At 40.2% G+C, this 21,376-nt stretch overlaps 1 protein-coding gene across 2 annotated transcripts in view; it reads left to right on the top strand.

Annotated features, from left to right (window-relative positions):
* The window catches only part of UST (uronyl 2-sulfotransferase), a 194,417-nt gene that overhangs the window by 146,894 nt on the left and 26,147 nt on the right, over positions 1–21,376 (top strand). For both annotated transcript variants that reach the window (XM_031049854.2, XM_034061059.1), the window contains exons 6-7: positions 13,692–13,789; positions 15,980–16,137. In XM_031049854.2, the coding sequence (XP_030905714.1) occupies positions 13,692–13,789; positions 15,980–16,137 (256 nt within the window). The remainder of the gene's footprint in view (positions 1–13,691; positions 13,790–15,979; positions 16,138–21,376) is intronic.

Here is a 21,376-nt window from a genome sequence, read left to right as displayed (position 1 = left end):
ATTTATGTAGCCTTCCCTAGAAAAACCCTACTAAACTCCCTCCTAAGTACACTGCTTGCCAGAAGTAGACCTGTTTCCTGGTTGCTTTATGCTCTAACCACCTTAAATGAAAACTATTTTATTGGTAGTGTAATGGGGAAGGAAAATGCAGAACCTTTTAGTCCTCTTGATAAAGGAAGGGCAGACAGAGGCAGCCCTCCCCTTACTGCCTATATATTGAATGGTTTCAGGCTGTGGCATGATAATGTAATTTCAAGCAGTCAGATACTCACTTCACTCTGTAGGTGTCAGAACCTGCAGGAGCTGACAACCCGTGAGAATAAACCTGAATTTATTAGCCAGTTTTATTCCTTTTCTGTCATCCTCTTTCCTTTTTGTGGTCTGTACATAAGTTTTCTGGCTGTCAGCACTGCCAGAAAAGTGAAATAAACTGAAATCCTGATCTCTGAAACTTACTGGCCAAAGCAAGGCTGAAGCTCTGAGGTGGTAGGTGGCAGGGAGAATTCAGGGTGGTAGGATAAGGAGAACCACCTGCCTGAGGCACATGCATGATGTGGTGAGGGATAGCCAAGTTTCATAAAAATATCCAAAGCTGTCCTGGGCGGTAGGTGTTTGTTGCAGCAAAATATTCTCCTATTATGTAATTCTTTGGTGTTAGTATGGACTCTTCTGTTGGCTGCAGAATGACTGGTCATGCCTCTGAATTCTTTATTTTTAATGCTCTGAAATAGTTTTTGTTGAAACCACATGGAAGCAGAGATGGCATGTTACAGAGAAAAAGGACACTCAATGGCCAGGTATACTCAAGACTTAGCTTATTTTAGATCTTACAGACTCTGGAGCCTGTTGGAGCACAGGCTGCTCCTTTCTGGTGAGCACTCAGGCTCACATCCCAGGTGTTTGAGGCATTTGACCGCTGTTTTCTTATAGTCAGTCAGCCAAGTAAGGAAGGGTATTACTGCCAGGAACTCACATTTTTGTTGTTACTATAATTCCACCATATGTAAAGAAAGAAATAAGCCGTTTCAAAATTGTTCTTTATTATTATTATTATTATTTCTTAAGATTACTATTTACAGTTGAATAACCTTACTCAAACATACATGTGCCTCTCACCAGCTGGCTTACGAGTTTCCATGGTCATGAGCTATCACAGAGGCAGGAGGGCCTGTCTTGAAAAGGTAATGAAAAGGTAATTTCATCTTTCAGAATAAGCAATAGGCCTTCTGTGTCAGCTGAGAAAATGCATTGCCCATGAGCAAAGTAGGGAAATTCTCCTTTGAAGCAAAAGCAGCCTTTACTTTTTCTGATTTTTACTCTAAGCGTTCATTTTCTTACTGACTGGTATTTTCAAAGCTCCTCTATCCATTGTAACTGTATTTGAGTTACATGTAATCAGAAATACAGCACCCCAAAAACCCCAACACAGGCTGATTATTTGTTGTTCTGAACTCTGGAAAATGGACTGCCATTGTTTCAGCAGAGCTGCCTACTTCTCAGTGAGTTATTGAAACCCAGTCTATTCAGGTTACCTTGAACACAACTTTTTCCTATGAACTCTGATCCAAGCAAAGCCAGCCACTATTCATAACTGAAGCTTGTCAAGAGTAATTTCCTTTTTCTTGGGGAAAAATCCACTAACCAGTGGCAAATAGGAAACTTTCCATGGTGAAATATGGATTGCTAAATGAGACATTTTTTTTCTTTTTAGAAAGTAATTTTTTGTTGTCTTTAAAAGGAAAAATCAAAAGTGCTCATCAGTGTTTGAAGTAAATAAATTTCTTCAGAATGTACTCCAAAGATAGAATCATAGAATACTTAAGGTTAGTTCCAACCCCCCTGCCATGGGCATGGACACCTCACAGTAAACCATGTCACCCAAGGCTCTGTCCAGCCTAGCCTTGAACATCGCCAAGGATGGAGCATTTACCACTTCTTTGGGCAAAGCATTCCATTGCCTCACCATCCTCAGAGTAAAGAACTACTTTGCCTTTGATAAACAGAAAGAAAAAAGGCAGATTTTACACTTTTCTCCTCCTTCTAGCAGTTACTAACTTCCATCATTTTATTATTGTGTTACTTGCTGTACTTTTTGAAACTGTACTGCCTGACATGAGGGGATTGAGAGATTCTGGGGAAGGAGGCATGGGTTTGTTTTTCATACAGTTGTAGAAAAGAACTTAAGCGGATGATTTAAGGTTCAAAAATAATTTTAAAAAAGAGAGGCTAATAGGAACATTAATTATGCCTCTAAACCTTGTAATTTTAGTTTATAAATACCTGGAATAGTGAATACAGCCATAGAATCATAGAATAGTTAGGGTTGGAAAGGACCTTAAGATCATCAAGTTCCAACCCCGCCTGCTGTGGGCAGGGACACCTCACACTAAACCATATCACCCAAGGCTGTCTCCAACATGGCCTTGAACACTGCCAGGGATGGAGCATTCACAACCTCCCTGGGCAACCCATTCCAGTACCTCACCACCCTTACAGTAAAGAACTTCTTCCTTATATCCAGTCTAAACCTCTGCTGTTTAAGTTTCAACCCGTTACCCTTTGTCCTGTCACTACAGTCCCTAATGAAGAGTCCCTCCCCAGCATCCTTACAGGCCCCCTTCAGATAATGAAAGGCTGCTATGAGGTCAATGTTTAACAATGATAGTATTGTCAAACTAAAACGTGGAATAAATGTTTGTTCCATTTTGTGGCTGCTGTTCGGAATGGCAGTGCTATGAATGATGCAAAGTATTAATAATTTTCCAGAAAAGCTGTTCAGCAGGGGAAAGATTATAGCTAAGGAAATTAGAGAGGGATAGCAGAGCAGAAACCATCCCCAATTGCATCAGCAGTGAAGCCACATGCAACAGTAGTGTGGTTTTCTTCTCTGCTCTGCAGCTCCTTTTGCACTTCAGCCCTGAAACATGGAGAGATTAAAAGTCAGTCAACCATCAGGCAAAAACTGATAAGAAATCAGAATTAGAACACAGCTTGCACTTCTAGCTCTTCTCTCAACATTCAGAAGGATTGTGGTGAAGTGCCACCACAAATGTGTAGGTTAAGAGGACATAGGAAACATTCAGACCTTGCTGCTATGAGAAAGCTAGGGGTTTTCTTAAGCTCAGTACTGTGCTTTTAAGATTTATCATCTAACTTTAAAAAATGGGCAAAACCAAATAAATTTATAACCCACACTGCATGACTATCATCATGTATTTTCTCTTCTTCAATGCAGAGGTCAGCAGCAGGATTGTTTTATTTTTTGCTAGGCAGTGTACTTGATGTGACTCGATTATTGCAGGTGCACATCGCGAGCTATTGGATACAATCTCTGTCTCTTCAGCATCAGTGCAATTGAAATGTATCATTCGAATTCATGACAGCAAATCATGTAAGCTATAACTGAGCAGTATATTGAAATAAAACTTTTTAAGCTAGCTAGTGTTCATTTTCTTTATTGGAAATTTTGCTCATCTGCAGAAGAGAGAAGATTAACGATTAAAAGAAATGTTGCTTTCCTGAAAACTGCAATATTTATTTTGTTGAGATACAGAAGCATAGAATCAACTAGTTTGAATACTGTGGCATATCTTCCTTATCCATGTGTATAATCTTTTATTTTGAAGCTTTATTTTGAAGAAAGTAAGCATTTGCCTCCCTAATTCTTGTAACATGAAGTTCTGTAAAAATACATGCAAATGGAATGAACTCTCTTGTTTGTTTTGCCTCTGTCTTGATGGGATATATGAAAGCAATAATATTCAATGCTCGTTGCCAATGAAATTAATTTTCTTTTGGCTCATGGATTGCTTCTCTCTGGTGACATCTTTGACATTCAGAACTCTAATACTTGTTTTAATAGGCATCTTATAAACTTTGTATTGTTAAAACTGTCGTTTATGAGCCCTACTAAAAATGGTGTAATGCTAGCTTCAAGATGATGTGGCATTTGTAGAACTTAAATATGTTTCTGGTGGTGTATGCGTTTTTGAGGTCTGTGCTAAAATCTGCTGAGCATACTTTCTGTGCATGCAGTCAAGCTGTACAGGAATGAGAACATTCGATATAGGAAAGAAAATGTGAGAAAAATGTAAACCACAGAAATGTCTTGTTATTAATGTAGGCTTTCCTGTATTGTAGCAATGAAGCAATAGTTTGAAACATTTAAATTGTGTCATACCTGTGCGAATGACATTGTGTCATATGTAGAAGTGTGAACTTACTGCATTAAGGCCTTTTTGAGACATGAGCACCATCCAGCCCATCTAGGGAAGACTGGAGGCAGCCTGAAATGTAGCTTCTCCTCCAGTGTCCTCGCAGCTTCTGATGTTCTTCAGCTTACCAATTTCCTGAGCCAGGTATCGCTTCCATGTCTCTGTGTTTGATAGCCCTTGATAGACCTTTTTCTATGAATATACATTTTTTGCTTTTTAAGTATTATTATTATTTTGGGATTTATTGTTTCTTTTTTTTAAACTCAGTTACACCTTTGTCATCCAGAGTACCCTGTTACAGGGACTTGTGCGTTTACTAGGACCAACTTTCTTCCAACATTTTATTGCCTAATCAGCATTAGGTCCTTCTGTAACTCCTTCAGGTCAGATTTGTTATCTACTCTGATTAATACTCCCTGAAAAATTTGCTAATTCACTGTTAACCCTTCTTTGGGTTACTGATACTGTAAGATACATGCTGATACTGTACTGATGTTCTACTCAATGTCCTGTTTCCCTAAGAAAACTGGCCAGCTTATTCCTGTCCTCAGCTTCCTATCCTTTACTGGACTATCTTCTATTGCTTGGGGGCTTTTGCCTTGAGAATTTAGGAACACAGGACTGCATTTGTCACATCATCAGTGACTGAATCAAAGACCTGTTGGAAGCTGGGGGGCCCAGCTTTCTCTGCTGACCTGTCCTTCATTAGTGTTATCTACTACTAGCTGGTTCTGTCAGACTTCAGTTCATTTTATCCATTTTTCCTAAAGCAGCTTTGACTACCACTTCAGTTTGAGACTCTTGTTTTCTTGTCTTATGCCCTCTCTAGAAGGCACTTTGGTCTATGTAAGAGCATCGCAGATCTCCTGTGATTTTTCATTCTGAGCAATCTGTAATGCTTATCACTACTCAGTTATGAGCAAGACTTACTCTCAATCCAAGACACACTGAGTTTTAGTATTACAATCTTCTTGGCTGGACAATGAGGCTTTTGACATTAACAGAGTGGTGTATTACAGAGGTGATGATCTGTAGTGTTAAACAATGATTTCCACTGTGTCTTCTCCAGTTTGTTGTTGTTTTTTTTAATGTGCAGCACAAATGGTTTCTGGGATCCAGCATTTCAAGTTAAACAGAAGATACTGAGTTCCAGGAGCCAGAGACATAAAATTACTCCTTTATTTCTGCCATAGCACACTCTTGTTCAGATGAGAACTTCAGTAAGTCACCAGCAGGGTCTTTTCTGCTACATTTGGAGCTGAAAAAGCCTAAGAAGTGTTCCATTGTAGGATTTCTAAGAAATTGAAGAGAGTCCAGAAGATGGTCTTAAAAAGGAAATACTGTGGGGAGATTTAAATCTTCAGGTGTTTTTGTATCAGATACTAGTAGAGATTTTCTGACAGTAGGTGCAATAAAGCACTGGTACGAATCAGCGCAGATCTGAACATTTTTATGAACAGATTGGACAAATGGCAACCCCAGTTTAGATAAACTTGGTTCTCCCTTATCAAAGGATGGACATAAATGCTTCTCAATGCTCTGGGTCTTCTGTAGCAGCCTTTATTGTCAGGCTGGCAGCAGCCAGGGCTGTGCTGCATCACCGGGTATGGTGAGGCCATCCTGTCAGGAGGACCCTCACCCATCAGCTGCATCTCTTTTCACTTCCAGCCCACTGTCTTCAGCCTCGGAGTCAGCTTAAGTTGAGTCTGTCCTCTGTCAGGGAATAACTTCAGTCTTTTCCCCAAAACTACCATTTGTGAGTGTAAATTGATGGTTGTATCTGTTGATTTGCTGCTTTTTTCACAGGCATCTGTAGGCTACGGTCCAGCAATGCTGCATTAGGAAGGGCTGAGAAAGTCCTGAGATGGGGACTACTTCATGCTCAGCATTTGCAGAATTGAGTATGTGCCATCCCTAATTGACTTTATTAAGGGTCATCATCCAAGCAGCCTGATTTTCTACCTTTCTTTATAGAGTCGTGTTAGCAAACAGAATTAACAGATGAACTGTCTCCTTGCTGTTAGTTGCTTTGGAGTTCATTCTTGATTGCAATATAATGGTCTGTATTTTTGGTCTTTTGGATCTGTGCCCTCTATGACAGGATAGTTTTTTATTGCTTATACACTTCTTCCAGCTGGCAAGCACTCTCCCATTTTTGGCATAATTTCTTTTTTTTCATATATTTCCCCTACTAAGATAATTCTTGGTGAAAACCACAGAAGCTGGAAAAGAAAGATACGAGAAGGTGCACAACTAAGAAGTGATTCCATTCTAATTGATAACACTGGTCTTCAAAAAATTACCAATATGATTTCTGATATAGAGAGGAGAGAAATATATCCACCTGCATATTTTCTCAATGTTGTACATCAATGTAAGTTAGAAAATTGAGATCTGCAAATGTGTTTAATATTTGTCACATCTAAATAGAAGTGCTGTGGACATACTTCATCACTTCTGCTATGTTAATGCCATCAAAACTTTATATATGAATGAATAATCTATGCCTGCACTGAATGAAAATGTAGATGGCTAGCAGAAGATCAGCTGTTTTGTTAGCTGTTGCTTCACTTGCTAAGATGCCAGGAAGAAGAGTTGAATACGTTGTTGGCAGAAAAGCCAGGCAAACTAGCCCAGCCAAAAGAGTCCATCAAAGAGAAAAAAAAAGTGAGAATGAAACTTGGCAGCCTGTTTGCTTATGTGGTCTGGGGGGGAAAATGAAAAACACTTATTTTGCCAGAAAAAAAAGTGGAAAGTCAATTCAAAGAAAACCCAGAATTATCCTCTACAAAAATGTATTGGATTTGCATGGCAAGGTTTTGGTAGTGGGGGAGCTGCAGGGGTGACTTCTGGGAGAAGCAACCTTCTGTTGCCCATGATGGTAATTGGTCAGTGATCGCTCCTTGTCCTAATCTCAACCCATGAGCTTTTAGTCCAGCTGAGGAAGGGGAATGATAGAGTGGCTTTGGTGTGGCTGGTGTAGAGACAGCAAAAATTGAATCTAAGCAAGCCATAGGCTACCCTAGGCTAGCTTTAAAAAGTCAAGTTTCCTCAGTGAAGCACAGTTAAAAGAAAACTTAACTGAACCAGTCTTCATATCTTAGAATCATAGAATAATTAGGGTTGGAAAGGACCTTAAGAGCATCCAGTTCCAACCCCCTTACCATGGACAGGGACACCTCACACTAAACCATATCACCCAAGGCTTCATCCAACCTGGCCTTGAACACTGCCAGGGATGGAGCATTCACAACTTCCCTGGGCAACCCATTCCAGTACCTCACCACCCTCACAGTAAAGAATTTCTTCCTTATATCCAATCTAAACTTCCCCTGTTTAAGTTTCAACCCGTTACCCCTTGTCCTATCACTATAGTCCCTCCCCAGCATCCCTGTAGGCCCCCTTCAGATACTGGAAGGCTGCTATGAGGTCTCCATGCAGCCTTCTCTTCTCCAGACTGAACAGCCCCAACTTTCTCAGCCTGTCTTCATATGGGAGGTGCTCCAGTCACCTAATCATCTTCGTGGCCCTCCTCTGGACTTGTTCTAGCAGTTCCATGTCCTTTTTATGTTGAGGACACCAGAACTGCACACAATACTCCAGGTGAGGTCTCACGAGAGCAGAGTAGAGGGGCAGGATCACCTCCTTCGACCTGCTGGTCACGCTTCTTTTGATGCAGCCCAGAAAGCGCACACTGAAGCCGGCTCATGTTCATTTTCTCATTGACCAACACCCCCAAGTCCTTCTCTGCAGGGCTGCTCTGAATTTCCTTTTTGTCCAACCTGTAGCTGTGCCTGGGATATATTTTTCTCCAGATTTTCGTAATACAAATTTCTCTTGAATAATTGTACTCATGCAGTACAGGCTTTTTTAATTAAAGAAAAAATGTCATACTATGAATTAAAGCAAAATTTCAATAACTTTCAAGTATAAATGTCTAGCCTTGCCAATTCAGTTACTAAGGAAAAATATCAAGCTTTGAGGGAAGGAATAGAAGATGTATATATTCCTTATTATACTGGCTCTGCTGATATTTCAGGTTGATCTCAAGTCATCTATTGTTGCAAAGGGTTCTGTCAGCTTCCTGTCACCTTTTAAATGCAGCATTAGTGTGCTACCCTGGAGCATGTGAAATAGAGATATCTAGGGTCTCTAAGCTGTGTTTATAACCACAGGTAAAGGCTTAGAAGAGAACTGTGGAGAGTTACAGTATTGCTGCTGCTCAGTGATGCACTGTCAAGGTGTGCTTTGCACACCCCAAGGAAATGGGGCAGAGATGACTGGACGTGGATTAAAGCCAGTTTTATCTGTGAGAACACAGTCATGCTACACATTGATAACAGCAGACTAATCTATTCAAACCTGTAAGTTTGGATGCTCTTTTGGGTACAGAGGTAAGGTCAGTTTCAGTCTAAACATGTTGCTTGTCAAAAACTCATTCCCTGGAGGTGAAACTGAACAACCCTGTTTCCAGGGTTTCCAAGGTTCTATCACAAGTACCAGAAACTTTTTTTAAACTTTACTTTCTCAAGTCAACTAGCAACTTGCAGGCAGCTTCCTCCACCCCTTCTCAAGATGTCTGGTGAACTGGTGAACTGGAGGGAAGGATTGTCTGGCCTGGCTTCTCCATCCATCAGGTCTCTGAGATGGAGACTCAGAAGAGGAAAGTGCAGCAGTCCTGCTTACGAGTGTGCCATGCTAGAGAATGAACAAAAATTCTTATTTTCCTTTAATTTTATTTAGATTAAACATAGTAGGGTCTAATCATTGTTTCCAGGGGCTCCCAGGGACTTTCTGCAAGATGCCAGGTTGGCCTCTGTAGCCCCTGGCTACTGACAGCATGCTGTCAACTGTCCCTCTGGCCCCAGGACTTCTGTTTACTTGCTAGGAATGCCAGTCATCCTCAAGTAGTTGACTTGATTGTAGCTTGTAGGTAAGCACCCCATTGTGTTAACTAATGATTCACTTACAGAAGTGATGGTAGTAGGAAGCATCTGAAATATTGGAAAAGAGGAGAAGGGAAGCAAATCTGTTTCCAGATAATAATAAGTGTGAAAAAAAATATTTTGGAGGGAGAAACATCAACATATTGATAAGAGCACTTTGTTTTACAGGACAGCTTCTGTTTTTGAGCTAATCTTTAAATAAAATGGCTGGAGGACAGCAGCCTGAATCAAATGAGCTGGCTGTATGGGATGCTCATCCAGTGTGCTAGGAGTCCTGGAAACTTCCTACAGGATATTATCTTGATCTCTTGTGCAGGCTGTTCTGGTGTATTCTTCTCTAGCAGTGCACTGGGCCTTATGGAAGTATGGTGACGAGAGGGCTCTTCATCCTCCAGTTGCTTTTGCTTCTGCTTTTTGTCAAATACATGATTTAGCTGAAGGCAAAGAGAAGTTGAAGAAGTGATCACGAGGGTTTTCTAGGAGTTAAAGAGATCAAGGATTTGTTTGTTTCGTTTTTTTTTAAAGTGTACTTCAACTCTTGAAAAGTACATGGAGGAAAGGAATTTGAATACCTGCAAAGGTGTGAAATGCTGTGCAGCCTTTCAGGAGCTGTACAAAAGCACTCAGAAGTATCTCTCTTCAAAAGCAGATGCACCAAGCGATAAAGAGTTGAAAGGGGATATTATCTGTGACTGAAAACTGATTTTAAAATGCAGATCTTAACTCAGCTTTCAAATGTGCTGCAGGTGTTGAAGTTAAAATAACATACCTTTTGACTATTAAGCAGGAAAGTAGTGGTTAAAGCCAGCTACAAGAGGTTGTCTTTGGGGAGCACAGTTCTACCTACTTGGTGATCCATGCTCTTTGTTCCATGCTCTAGTTCCCAAAATCCTGTTACTGGCCTCCATCTGCTGTAACATCTGTCTTCACAGGGCAGACCTTAATCTATTGCATGGACCCACCAGAGGATTAGCCTGGATATCTCTTACAGCTATAGTCCTCTTTTGCAGCAGTTTTGATACCCTTCAGAGTGAAACACGAGGCTCACCTCTGCTCTCTTGTCAGTAACTACATGAGATTTGCCAGGTAGCTAAGAAGAGAGAAGTCCCTGGCATGTGTGGATTTCATGGTGCCACAGATGAAGATGCTGGGAGCACGGGTAGCTTTTGCAAAGGTGTCAGAATTTGGGCATAGGGGGACAGTCAGTGCTGGGGTGAAATGGCCACATGCTCTGACTGTTTCTCAGTTGCTACAGTGGCATTAAATGTGACCTGAATTGCTTGGAGGGGGACATGTCCTGTGCAGCTGAAGTGCTGGGGTGACATCGTGGCATTTCCATGAGAATCCTCTGCTTTTTTCATGCCTCTGGTAGAAGAGTAGAAGGCATCAGAGAGGGAAAGCAAAGGATTTCCTCTACTTCCTGAGCTGGTGGAGCCTGTAGAGGGGTGAAGGGACAATCATAGCTGGTGCAGGGGGTTGTCTGGGGACAGAAACCCATGTTCTGGTTAGCCAAATCAGCTCTGCTGTCTCATGGAGCTTCTCCACAAAGTGCCAGCTGCTTGCTCTGCAGCATTCCTCTGATGTCCGATAGACTTGTCTAAGTTGTCATTTCTAGAGGACCATCACTCCACCCCGTTTGGCGCAAATCACTCCACCTGGCAGCCCTCCTTGGAGGGGCTCAGTACCGCAAGGACATGGGCTGGGAGCCACTTTGCTTCAGGTGTGTTAGTAGTGCTGGTTTGGGAGGTGATGCCCATACCACAGCCCTCTGCTGCCAGTGTCGTTGGCATAGATGCACAAACAAATACCAAATCTCTTCAGAATGTGAAAGAAATAAGGTTATCTTGCTGTTGTGTGTTACTTGAATACTTAATTGAGGTTGAATTGAAACATTAAATACCACCTAGTGAAGTAAAACCACCTCTAATTAGGGTCAAAAATGTGTTGCGTTATAGTTTACTTTCCATAAAAAAATCTGTAAATATTATGCTCTTAAATAGGATTTAGTAAAACATGTTGCATTTATATTTGAAAACCTTCATGCCAACTTTACCTTGATTTTCCAATATCTTCCTGCAGCCTTACAAAGTAGAAAGTTGTGCTTTTCCATGTTTGCACTCTGGACCCTTTTCTAAGCTGTCATGTTTCTGTTTTCTTCCCCATCATTCTGTAGCCACCCAGAACTCCCTTGCTGGGGTCAGAGAAAGCGGATTTTATATTCCTTTTTCCAACGTGGTTGTGTTTAGTTCGTATGATGCAACATTGTCCTCAGGATGTAGTGGTCAGTTTGACTTCTTCACAAACACCAAGCAAGTATGTGAGAAAACATTTTACAAGCCATGAGAGGATTCTCAGAGGCTCTCAGCAGAGCAGGAGAATTTTCCTTGGCTGGCAATGGTGAGGACTAGACTGCACCTCTTGACTGTAGTGATGCATGAAGAACAGCCTTGTGAGCAGGAGAGGTCATCCTAGACTGGGCTCACTCACTGGTTTTCCACATCGTTTCATTTCTTTTCCCTTTATGGAAACTTGAAAGGTATTTATTTAGGTCACTGCTTCCTCTGTAGCCTTCATGACACACCTCAGCTTCACATCTGCAACCTTCAGACTGAAGTAAGGAGTGTTCACTGTGACTGAGCTGTGAGCATGGTCTCTTGGCTTCATGGAAGCTGCAATATCCCACAAGGGCAGGGCATGGAAAGACAACATGTTGTATTTTTCATTTTGGTAGTGAGAGAAAGGCTGGTTTTATGACTTCCCATAGATAACGGATGATTCATGGAAATATATCTACAAGGGATGTCTTTATTTGAATTAGGATTCCTCATTTTAAGTTTTTAGGCATACATCCATAGTAGAATCTGGTGGTTTTATAATTTATGGTTGTGATCCTAAGGATCAAGAAATAGGGAGTGCTCTGAAGCCAAATAATTATTTATTATTTTTAAAAAGTTAGGTGTTAATTCTAGTGGACAAAGAAATCTTATTATTTCCTCCAGTATCCCTAGGATTTTATAGTAGGAAGGACAAAAGAAAGCTCTCAAAGCTAAGGTCACCTATTTTTGTAAGTGGTACAGTATTTGCTGTGAGTTAAAGAGATTAACTGAAGAAAATTGTTTATTGTTCTACAAAAAGTACTTCAAAGTTTCCTCTTTTCAGAGAAAAGACAAATGTTTCTTGGCTGGGTGTTACTAATGAATTTTAAATCTTATGTAGGTGTTTCTCCCTTTCAGTTAATCCATCAATCAAGGGCAGGCTGGCTTGAACCTAATTTTAGGTACTCTCAGGACAGTTCAGATTTTTTAAAAGGCTTACAGACCCAAAAGTGAGACTAGTGAAGTTAGGCATGAGGGCTGAAGTTCTGGGAATAGCTTTTCTGCGTTGAGGTCTCGAAAAGAGATATTGTGGCTGGAGGCCTGTACCACATGCTGCCCTGGGAGAGCAGTGGATGCTCTCCATGTCTCCCATGCTGCTGAGCACTGCTGTCTTCCAGAGGGCCTGTTGCCCACTGAAGCATTCTCTGTCGCATTTTACTTACTTGATGAAGTATGGATTTGATTAGTCACTGGCTTGATACTGATGTGCATCAAGCTTATTGCATTATAAAGGCACGCATCTTGAAATAAGAAAGAAGGTTTTGCAAAGATGAGATCCTTTCATTTTTGCTTATTTTGTCTGCCACTTTTTTCCTTGTCCCGTACATCTCTTTGGAATCAGTGGGTCTTATTCTATTGCAGAATAAGGGTCAATTAGACTAGGTAGGGATAGCACAATTCCATCAGCTTGCAGGTACTTTTATCATTGCGCTACAGTAAAGGTAGAGATGGAATACAGTTCCTCTGGGTTCAGTAGCTATGCCTAGTCTTTGAAAAATGATAAATAGCTTCTTATTAGATGAACAATAAATTAGGAAAATGATAAATACTTTCTAATAAATGCTTTTCTCAATGGGGTTTACACAATAGGCTCAATTCTGAACATCTGACGAGTGAACAGAATTGTAATCAAAAGTGATGTATGTTTTTCAGTCAAGAGTGAGCTGTGGAAATTGCAGCTTATGTTTGATCATTCCTGTTATTAAATGAAAGAGAAAAGAATGGGAAAAGAAAAATTAATTAATTGTTTGTCTCAATTCGATTTATTCTGGCTACTTCAGATTTTCTCCCGGGTGTATTTAGAAGTGTCTGAAAATAATCTCCTGAATATTTTAAATATAACTCAATATGGAAGTTGATCCAGGTGCCCTGCTTTGAAACACAGGGAAACCTCGATATAATAATTGTGTTGTTTGCAGTAAGAAAAAAAAGTATGTGGGGTTTGCATATTTTCCCCCCTCCTGAATATTTCTAATGATATTAGAAGTAGATACTTTGATCAGTGGATGACTTTTAAGATACCTGGGATAACCTCAGCACAATTCTTTGACTCTGATATGACTTTAAAAAATACGAGATAAAACACTGGTTGATAGAGAAAGGAAAATGCAGTGTTCAACCTCTCTTTAATTATTTTTTCCTTTCCTCCCCCACAGGACATTAATGTATGTATCCTTGAAAACTACCCTGAATGTTCCAATCCTAGGCTGTTTTACATCATACCCTATTTCTGTGGACAGCATCCAAGATGCAGGTAAATATATACAAGGTATCCCAATTTGTTCAGCAATAGCTACTGCCAGCAATTTGTCAGCCACCAGTAAGAAAGAGGTAATGGTTACTTGAAGAGAAAAGTGTAAGTACAATGTAGCACTGGATGTGGCAACTGCATGCATATGTGTTGGTGTAAGGAGGGGAATGCAAATGTACTTCTGTTCCTTTTTCTTGATGCAATATTTGAATAATTCATTGAATCTGGACATATTTATGTGGAAATTTTTTTTCTGGGTTGGCAAGGTGAGAATGGCAGTGACCGTGTATGCTCATTACTCATTTTACTGCACTGCAGTTCTGCAATACCTGTTTTAGCTGTGCTTAGATACTCATATGAGGTCTGTATATGAGTAATTCCAGGTTTCTATGTCCATGTAGGAAATAGTTATCATATTTAAAACTTGTAATGTGCAGCCTTATACTGCTGTAATTGACCTAGCTCATTCTTAATGTGTCTGTTCTTATATTGCTGTATTATTGATTCTGCATAGTAAACTTTAATGTAACAAATGTAAATAATTTTAGATATCTTCCTGTTTTCAATTACTTTCATATTGTCGGTCACAGCATGTTCTTTATTAGGTTTGTTCAGCTTTGAGGTATTCTATTTATTTATTGTTACTGCTTCTCCAGAGTGGGACAACTGCAGATGTTTTTAAAAATTTCTTTCCAAAGCCATACTTTTTTGGAGTAGTAATAACACATGAAAACGCTTTCCTTCTTATGTCTCAGTTTCTAAGTATCTTTGTTGTAAAATCCTGCTTTAGTTTTTTGGCATAAGTGAAGTTATGATTAAGAAGCAAAACAGATGCATGACTTCATTTTCATTACACATTTTTTCTTAATGTATTTTGGCCTCATTTGCAAATGCTTATGGTTGCATATTTAACTTGTGTGCATGAGTAATCCCATTAACAACAGTCACATACCTGAGTACTTTCACCACATAGCTCTATGGGGTTCCTAAGCAGTGTACTGAAGTGCCATTTTGTAGCTTGTTATAGCTGGGTTTCCTATCACGCCCTTCCTTCAGGTGCTTTGTAGTCTCACAAGGAGCTGCAAGAAGGAATCTTAAAAGGTTTGTTAAGATGCTCTGGTCTTCAAGAAAATGAACCAGTGCACAGAAAGTGGTAGGAAATGAAAAACCTGCTCCAGATCTGCTCTAGCAGGAGTACGAAGTAATAAGCTTTTATAAATGTTATCAAAAGACATTCTGACAAATGTTTGACTATTGCATAGAATTTGTAATAGCCTAATGGAGCCAGAGAAGAGGTGCAACCTCCAGCCACTCTCCAATAGCATATGTGACTCAGGTATTCATCATACCAGGTGGACCCTGTGAAAAAAGCTGATTTCCTTTAATTTGGGACACTGGCATTATATCCCCTATCAAAATGAATGCTGACTGCTCCTCTCAGGACATAATTAATATAAGTTAGCCTAAGGGATTTAGGATTCTTATGCTTGTCTAGCCAAATTCTGCTTCCAGGGAACTAAGAAAGAAGCATAAAGTTTTACTGGTGTTCTGCTGCTTCTCCTATTGGGGAAAAAGGTAGAATAACCCTAAGCTGATCTTCAGAGCAAACAAATGTGAAATCTGTAGCAGAGCCAACAGGGCTGTCAGGGGTAATGGAAGGGAAAGGGAAGCTCATGGAGACTTTGGCAAAAGTTAAAAGGAAGGACAAGGTGGGAAGCAGGCCAGTAGCCTCCTGTGTAGTACTCACTGAGTAACAGTAGGCAGTGGTTGCTTGCAACAGTTCTCCTGATGTGGTTCAGGGACACTGCCACCCCTTAGCACCCTTCATCACCTAGGACAGTCATCCTCCTATGAGATGGGTCATGCTTCTGAGTTGAAATACAGGAGTTCATACGTCTGAATGTACAAACAACTTGGTGAGAGATGTCTTCAGAATGGAGTATTTCCACACATTGATTAATGTCTTTCTAACGTGATCATGTTTTCACATGCCAAACCAATTCTAGATGTACAGGAAAGCTCAGTAAGCCACTCAGGTTTGGTGGGGGCTTTTTATGCTCTGTTGGAAGTGCAGCACAATATATTTTTTTTATTCAGTTGTGTCCTTGGCTTGAATTTCTGAAATAAAAGCATATTTAAACTTGTTTTCCCTCTCCTCTTTTCCCTTTCTCTCCCTCCATTAATTTCATACAGGGAGCCTGGTGAATGGGCCCTTGAAAGAGCAAAGCTGAACGTTAATGAGAATTTCCTGCTTGTGGGCATTCTGGAGGAGTTGGAGGATGTGCTGCTTTTATTAGAAAGATTCTTACCTCATTATTTCAAGGATGTGCTTAGCATCTACAAAAACCCAGGTAACTTTTCTCATTAAAAAGCTATTTTTACAGAAACTTTGGCAAAATCTGCGAGGCTGCTGAAAGGTCCATGTTTGTCTTGTTTAGTCAGTGAAGAGATTTATCTCCCTTTCAGGGAGCAGATACGATTGATGCGAAAGGGCACATATTCTGCTTTTTTTCCTCAATGTTGCTGTGTAGTTTTCATTCCCAGGCAAGCACTTAGTGCTCCAGGGACCTTGTCACATGCCAGAAAGCTTCCCGTTTACCACTGGAGTGGCTTTCTTATCTTTTAATTCTGTCATACTCAGCTGTCAAAGAATACTGTCAAAATATGCTCAAAATAGTGTCAGCAACATCTATGTAAGTAAACCTGCAAGAAGTGGTCTGGGGGGCTGGGCACTTCAGAGATTCTCTAGCACCAGGATATTTATTTTCCCTCAACCTTGACTAAGAGTTGAAATGAACCTTCAGTTAAGGGTCTGAGTTCAGGAACTGAGTTTAGGTAAAGTACAAAGAAGAATGTGTATTTATGGCATGCTGAGGAAAAAGACTTAGGATACTTGAGTAGAGAAATGAAAATAGAGAGCACTTAATCTACCCCTTAATTTACACCCTACAGTCAATCTGAAAGGGTTCTGTCTTCTCTACATCAGTCCATTCCTCCCAGTACTTATTTATTGCTGACTTCATTAGAAGGCAGTCTTGTGTCCTACACCTAAACCAAGAAATACGATGCTTCTCTGGGGCTGTGCATGTCATTCCAGCAGAACTGATTTCCTGCTTACATTTGGTTGGGCTGTCAACATCATACGAAACAGGGTGGGGTAAAAATTCCCTTCTTACTTGGTGCAAGAAGGTTGCATTCATGTCAGTGTGAAATGCCTACAGCCACTGAAATGTGTTTTGTACCAAGTTGTATATTAAAAACACATGGATCGAACATTTAATTTTGTTTGCAGTGCATGCAGATGATGGTTGGCTTTTGATTGAGAACAGCTATCACAGTAAAATGTCACTTGGGAGAAATCATGGGTTTCTCTCTGTAACCAGGAATTTTGTGTGACTGTCCACCAATCCCTGCCCCCAGGATGCATCTTTGAAGATTTTGTTTTTAACAATGGTATGGATATTACAGGGAAAACATGGCTTTCCTCCTCTGAACATAATTTCACTGGGTCATTATCTGCTTTCAATAAAGCGGTTAAGGCAGCTATTTAGAATGGGGGGGTGTGTTACTTTGTTCTGGTGCTGTGTCCAGCCGTAAAGCTGTTTTGTTCAATAACAGACATAAGAAGAGCATGGTATGGTATTGACATGAGAACAGTGCCCAGGTTTGGAAGAGTGTTACTTCTCATTTCTTTGTAAATTAAAAACAAAAAAGGCCTGGGTTTGTAGTATGTGGAAGTTTTCCTAAAGACTTACGCAACTTAGTCTCCATGGTTTTCCCATGGGAATGTTAAACAAGAGAGAAGCAGGGGATCAGTGTAAGGATGCTCTTTTTGCAATGAGCAGACTTTTCTTTGGGACTCTGTAGGACTTCCTCAGTTGTTCTGTTCATCATAGATCACTTCTCGTACAGTGGGGGAAGCTAACAGATAGCACTCAGGGTCTCGATTTTCATTAGGTGTGAAATAAGCAATCTCCTGGAATCATTAAGTGTTGGATGATCTTTCTCCGCGTTTATTCTGGTGTCCAGGGTAGATTTAACACCTTATTTCAGGACAGTGATTTCCTCTGGGAGTTAGTGTGTAAGACTGGTGGTGTGTCATGTCTGAAGATTTACCTCTTCAGTATTCCCCATGTGGATTAAACTTCTGTTTTACTTTTTCCCCTTCACTTATTGACAAGGAAAACTAGAAAGGAAATGGCCTCCTTGTGTTGACTCTCTCCTTTTTTCATACATGACTTTGTTTGGGGTTTTTTTTGGGTCATAATTATTTTCAGGTTATTTCTGAGTTGGTGCTAATGCTTAGGAAAAATTTAACAGAATCAGCCAGGGGAAAAAAAAATCCAAGTGCTGTGCAACAAATCCTACATCATTCTCCTAAGAGTACCTTAGACCTGATCTGCAACACCCTCTGCTGTTGCATCATGAAGTGCTGGGAAGAAGAGATGTTACTCTGCCCGGCTGTGTGGTGACCTTTTGTTGCAACTAATACTTGCAGATTAAACCTATACAATTGACAGGTTTTGGTTTCTGACCTGCTGTTCCACCCAAGATACTACAGCAGTCTTTCCTTTTTTCACATAAAGAAAGGTTTTCCAGAACTTATCTTTTATCAGTTGAATGCATTGACATGAGAAAAGGACAGTTAAAGGTGATTTCAGTTCCAGGTCAGTGAATCTTTGCACTGAAGTCCACTGCAGTAAGAGTTTCTGGATTAGACACAGTTCAAAAACTGGATTTGTAGAGCTGCTTTGAAGCAAAAAGTAACTGAAGGAAGGCAATTTCCATCCAGTGTTGCCTTAATAGATTAGAAACCAGAGTAGAGCATTGGTGATTGCTGTCCCACCATCATCGTAATATAAACCAAATTAAAACAGCTACCTATCATTTTAGGAAGAAAACTGTTGAATGTTATCAAACCCATGAAATCATGTGTGCATTGAAGATACATCTGCAGGAGTTCTCGGTTAAACCCTTTCTTCTTCCCAAAGCTGGGACTCATGTCCTTTGTTACAGGTGCTTTGGGTGATCACCAGATCACTACATCTCCCATCCAAGAGCAGCTCTTAATATTGGGAGCCTTCATTGTAGGTCGCTGCTAATAGAAATCAGGAAATCTGGAAGCTTTTTCTAATCTCTTTCTTTTAGCTGTGCAAGCCATATTCAAGCCTTTTTGTTTCTTCTGTGTCTAATAAAATTTCTCATCCGAGACAGCATGTAACAACATTTACTAAGGACCTCTTGCTCAGAGTCCTCCTCCTAGCTGGAAAACAAAACCAGCAGCCTTTTTACCTTCAAGAACACCCTGCAGCTATTGTTCTCAAGCACAAGGTCAGTATCACAGTGGCTCTATTGATCAGATAGATAATGGAACATTTACACCAGAGAGCACAAAGTGTGTGTGTATGTCTGTATACGTGATGACAAAGGTAGCTGCTTAATACATACTTGAGTGCTATTGCTGGTGATGCTAATAATTTATTATACATAAGCTGGCAGAAAGAAACTCTGAAGAAAGGTAAAATATAAAAAAAATTAAAAACGGAAATAAAAAAACTACCTTTTTTGGACAATATCACTAACGGTTATTGAGATATTTAATATATTTTGCTTGCCAGCTGCTGTGTATTTGTTCCCTGATGGCTATTTCTTTTCGACGGTGTCACATCTGAAACACACGCCAATTTTTCTCAAATGTTGTGAGTTCAAAGAAGTTGGCAGTTCTGCATGACAGGAAATTTTAGTGTCAGAGGACACCAGGAAGGTAATTTTATTCATTGCATTAATAAAAACGTTGTGTTTAGCTAATCCCTATGTCAAATATTTTGACTTCCGTGGTTTATATCAATGTGCAAAACAATGTGAAAGTTCTTTGTGGTGCTAAAGCTTTCATTGGAACCAGTCTGGCTTTATCGTGCAGAATATTTTAGAGCTACAGGCTTCCTGTTTTTCTCCTTTTCCTCTCTCTCTTTAAAACTATTTTCTTAATGTTGGTACCAAGTCAAGAATTGCAAAAGCACTCTCTTTTTGATGTCTGTCATGTCTAAAGTGGCAAAGTCTTCCTGCCTTGACAGCTAGAACTACCCTTGACATGAGATCAAAAGGGAAGAGTGGGGGTGAGGGGTGGCAGGCAGATTAGAGGATAGATAAATGGATCGATAGATGGGTAGAATAAGTGATAATAATAATAAACAATCTTGCTGTGTTTAGTAGGTTTCTTTGCTAATACAATAACATTTGCTCCAATTTTTTTCTTTCTTTTTTGCCTAGCATTGGAGCAGATAAGGACCAATTGGAGAGCCTTGGATTATATTTACTTCAAATTTGGTATTATTCCTTAACTCTTTGAAAGGCCTGAAATAGCTATAGCATAACTTTACATCTCCCCTCACTTTCAGGAGCACAACTGAAGGAAAAATAATTGGGCAGTGCTGTTCATTTTTGCTAGTCCTGTGCATTTTTGCTGGCTATAGCTCACTTTGGTAACCTGGCTGGTGGCCAGAATACTTACACAGTTTCTTTTGAAATGCATACGTGTTGGTTTTGTATCCTGGTGGGTTTAAGTGGTAGAGAAGTACACACTACCTATAGACAGCAAAACATGGATATTTTTTACTGCCTTGTCAAATTCTGCAGTATGGGGTAAAAGTTTACAGGATGTCAAAGAATAGGCTATAAAATGGTCTTCTATTACCTCAGATGCAGCCCATATCCTCTCACCTTTCTGCAGGAGTTCATAAATTTTCTTTGGCACCAGGAGCCCTATAAAAACACCCCTTCCCAATACCAGGGAAAGAAAAAAAATTGTTTCCTGAAAGTTTTATTTAGCGTGGAGAATGGGGACATCTTAGTCTAAAGCAAGAAGATTGGGTTAAGCTTTTCAAACAGTGAATTTTATTCAGTGAAATTCCTCACACTGTCAGCTGGAAGAAAATATATTGTACAGGTAAACCGTAAAATGTGCTTTTTTTTGAAAATGCAGTGAAAATATTATTCTCCAGAAGAATCACATTTACAGGGAATGTTTTAAACTGTAGCAGTAATATCCTGGGTAATACAATCCTGCTGATTTTTTAAATCCATTCTGTTCATGAGTGCTAGTGAGAGTCTTGACATTTTCTGTTTATAAGCTTCCCCTTAACCTTAGTAAGGAGAGAGATACTGACTTTTGTCTTTTTTGCAAGGCTGAAATCCCATGAGGTAGATGATGAAGCCTTATTTGAAGGAGTCAGGAAAAGGGTGGAAGTCTTGCATAGTGTCGAAGGTTGCTCCTGTGCCAGGGCAGCACTGAAGATGGGGCATGCCTTCCCATGGTTCCTGGGCTGGAAGTGGGAAAGAGCATGTTCCCACTCCTTGTGAAAACAAAACTCTTTGCAAGTGGGGAAGGGTGAGAAAGGCTTTTCTTTCTTTCCTTATCCCCCCTTCCAGGCCATCACTTCGTTAGTAGTGCTCCCTGTTGTCTTAAGTAGATAGATACCTTTAGTACTAAATTCCTGTGGCAGCCTTTCTCTCACCCTTTTCTTGGGCTGCTCTGGCAAGATGTGGATGCTGTGCATTTGGAAATGCTCTGGAACTGAAAGTTATTGCTGG

Source organism: Melopsittacus undulatus, chromosome 3, assembly GCF_012275295.1.
Source record: "Melopsittacus undulatus isolate bMelUnd1 chromosome 3, bMelUnd1.mat.Z, whole genome shotgun sequence".
Lineage (NCBI taxonomy): Eukaryota > Metazoa > Chordata > Aves > Psittaciformes > Psittaculidae > Melopsittacus > Melopsittacus undulatus.
Note: the sequence above shows the minus strand (reverse complement) of the source record. Positions and strands in the feature narration are given on the sequence as shown.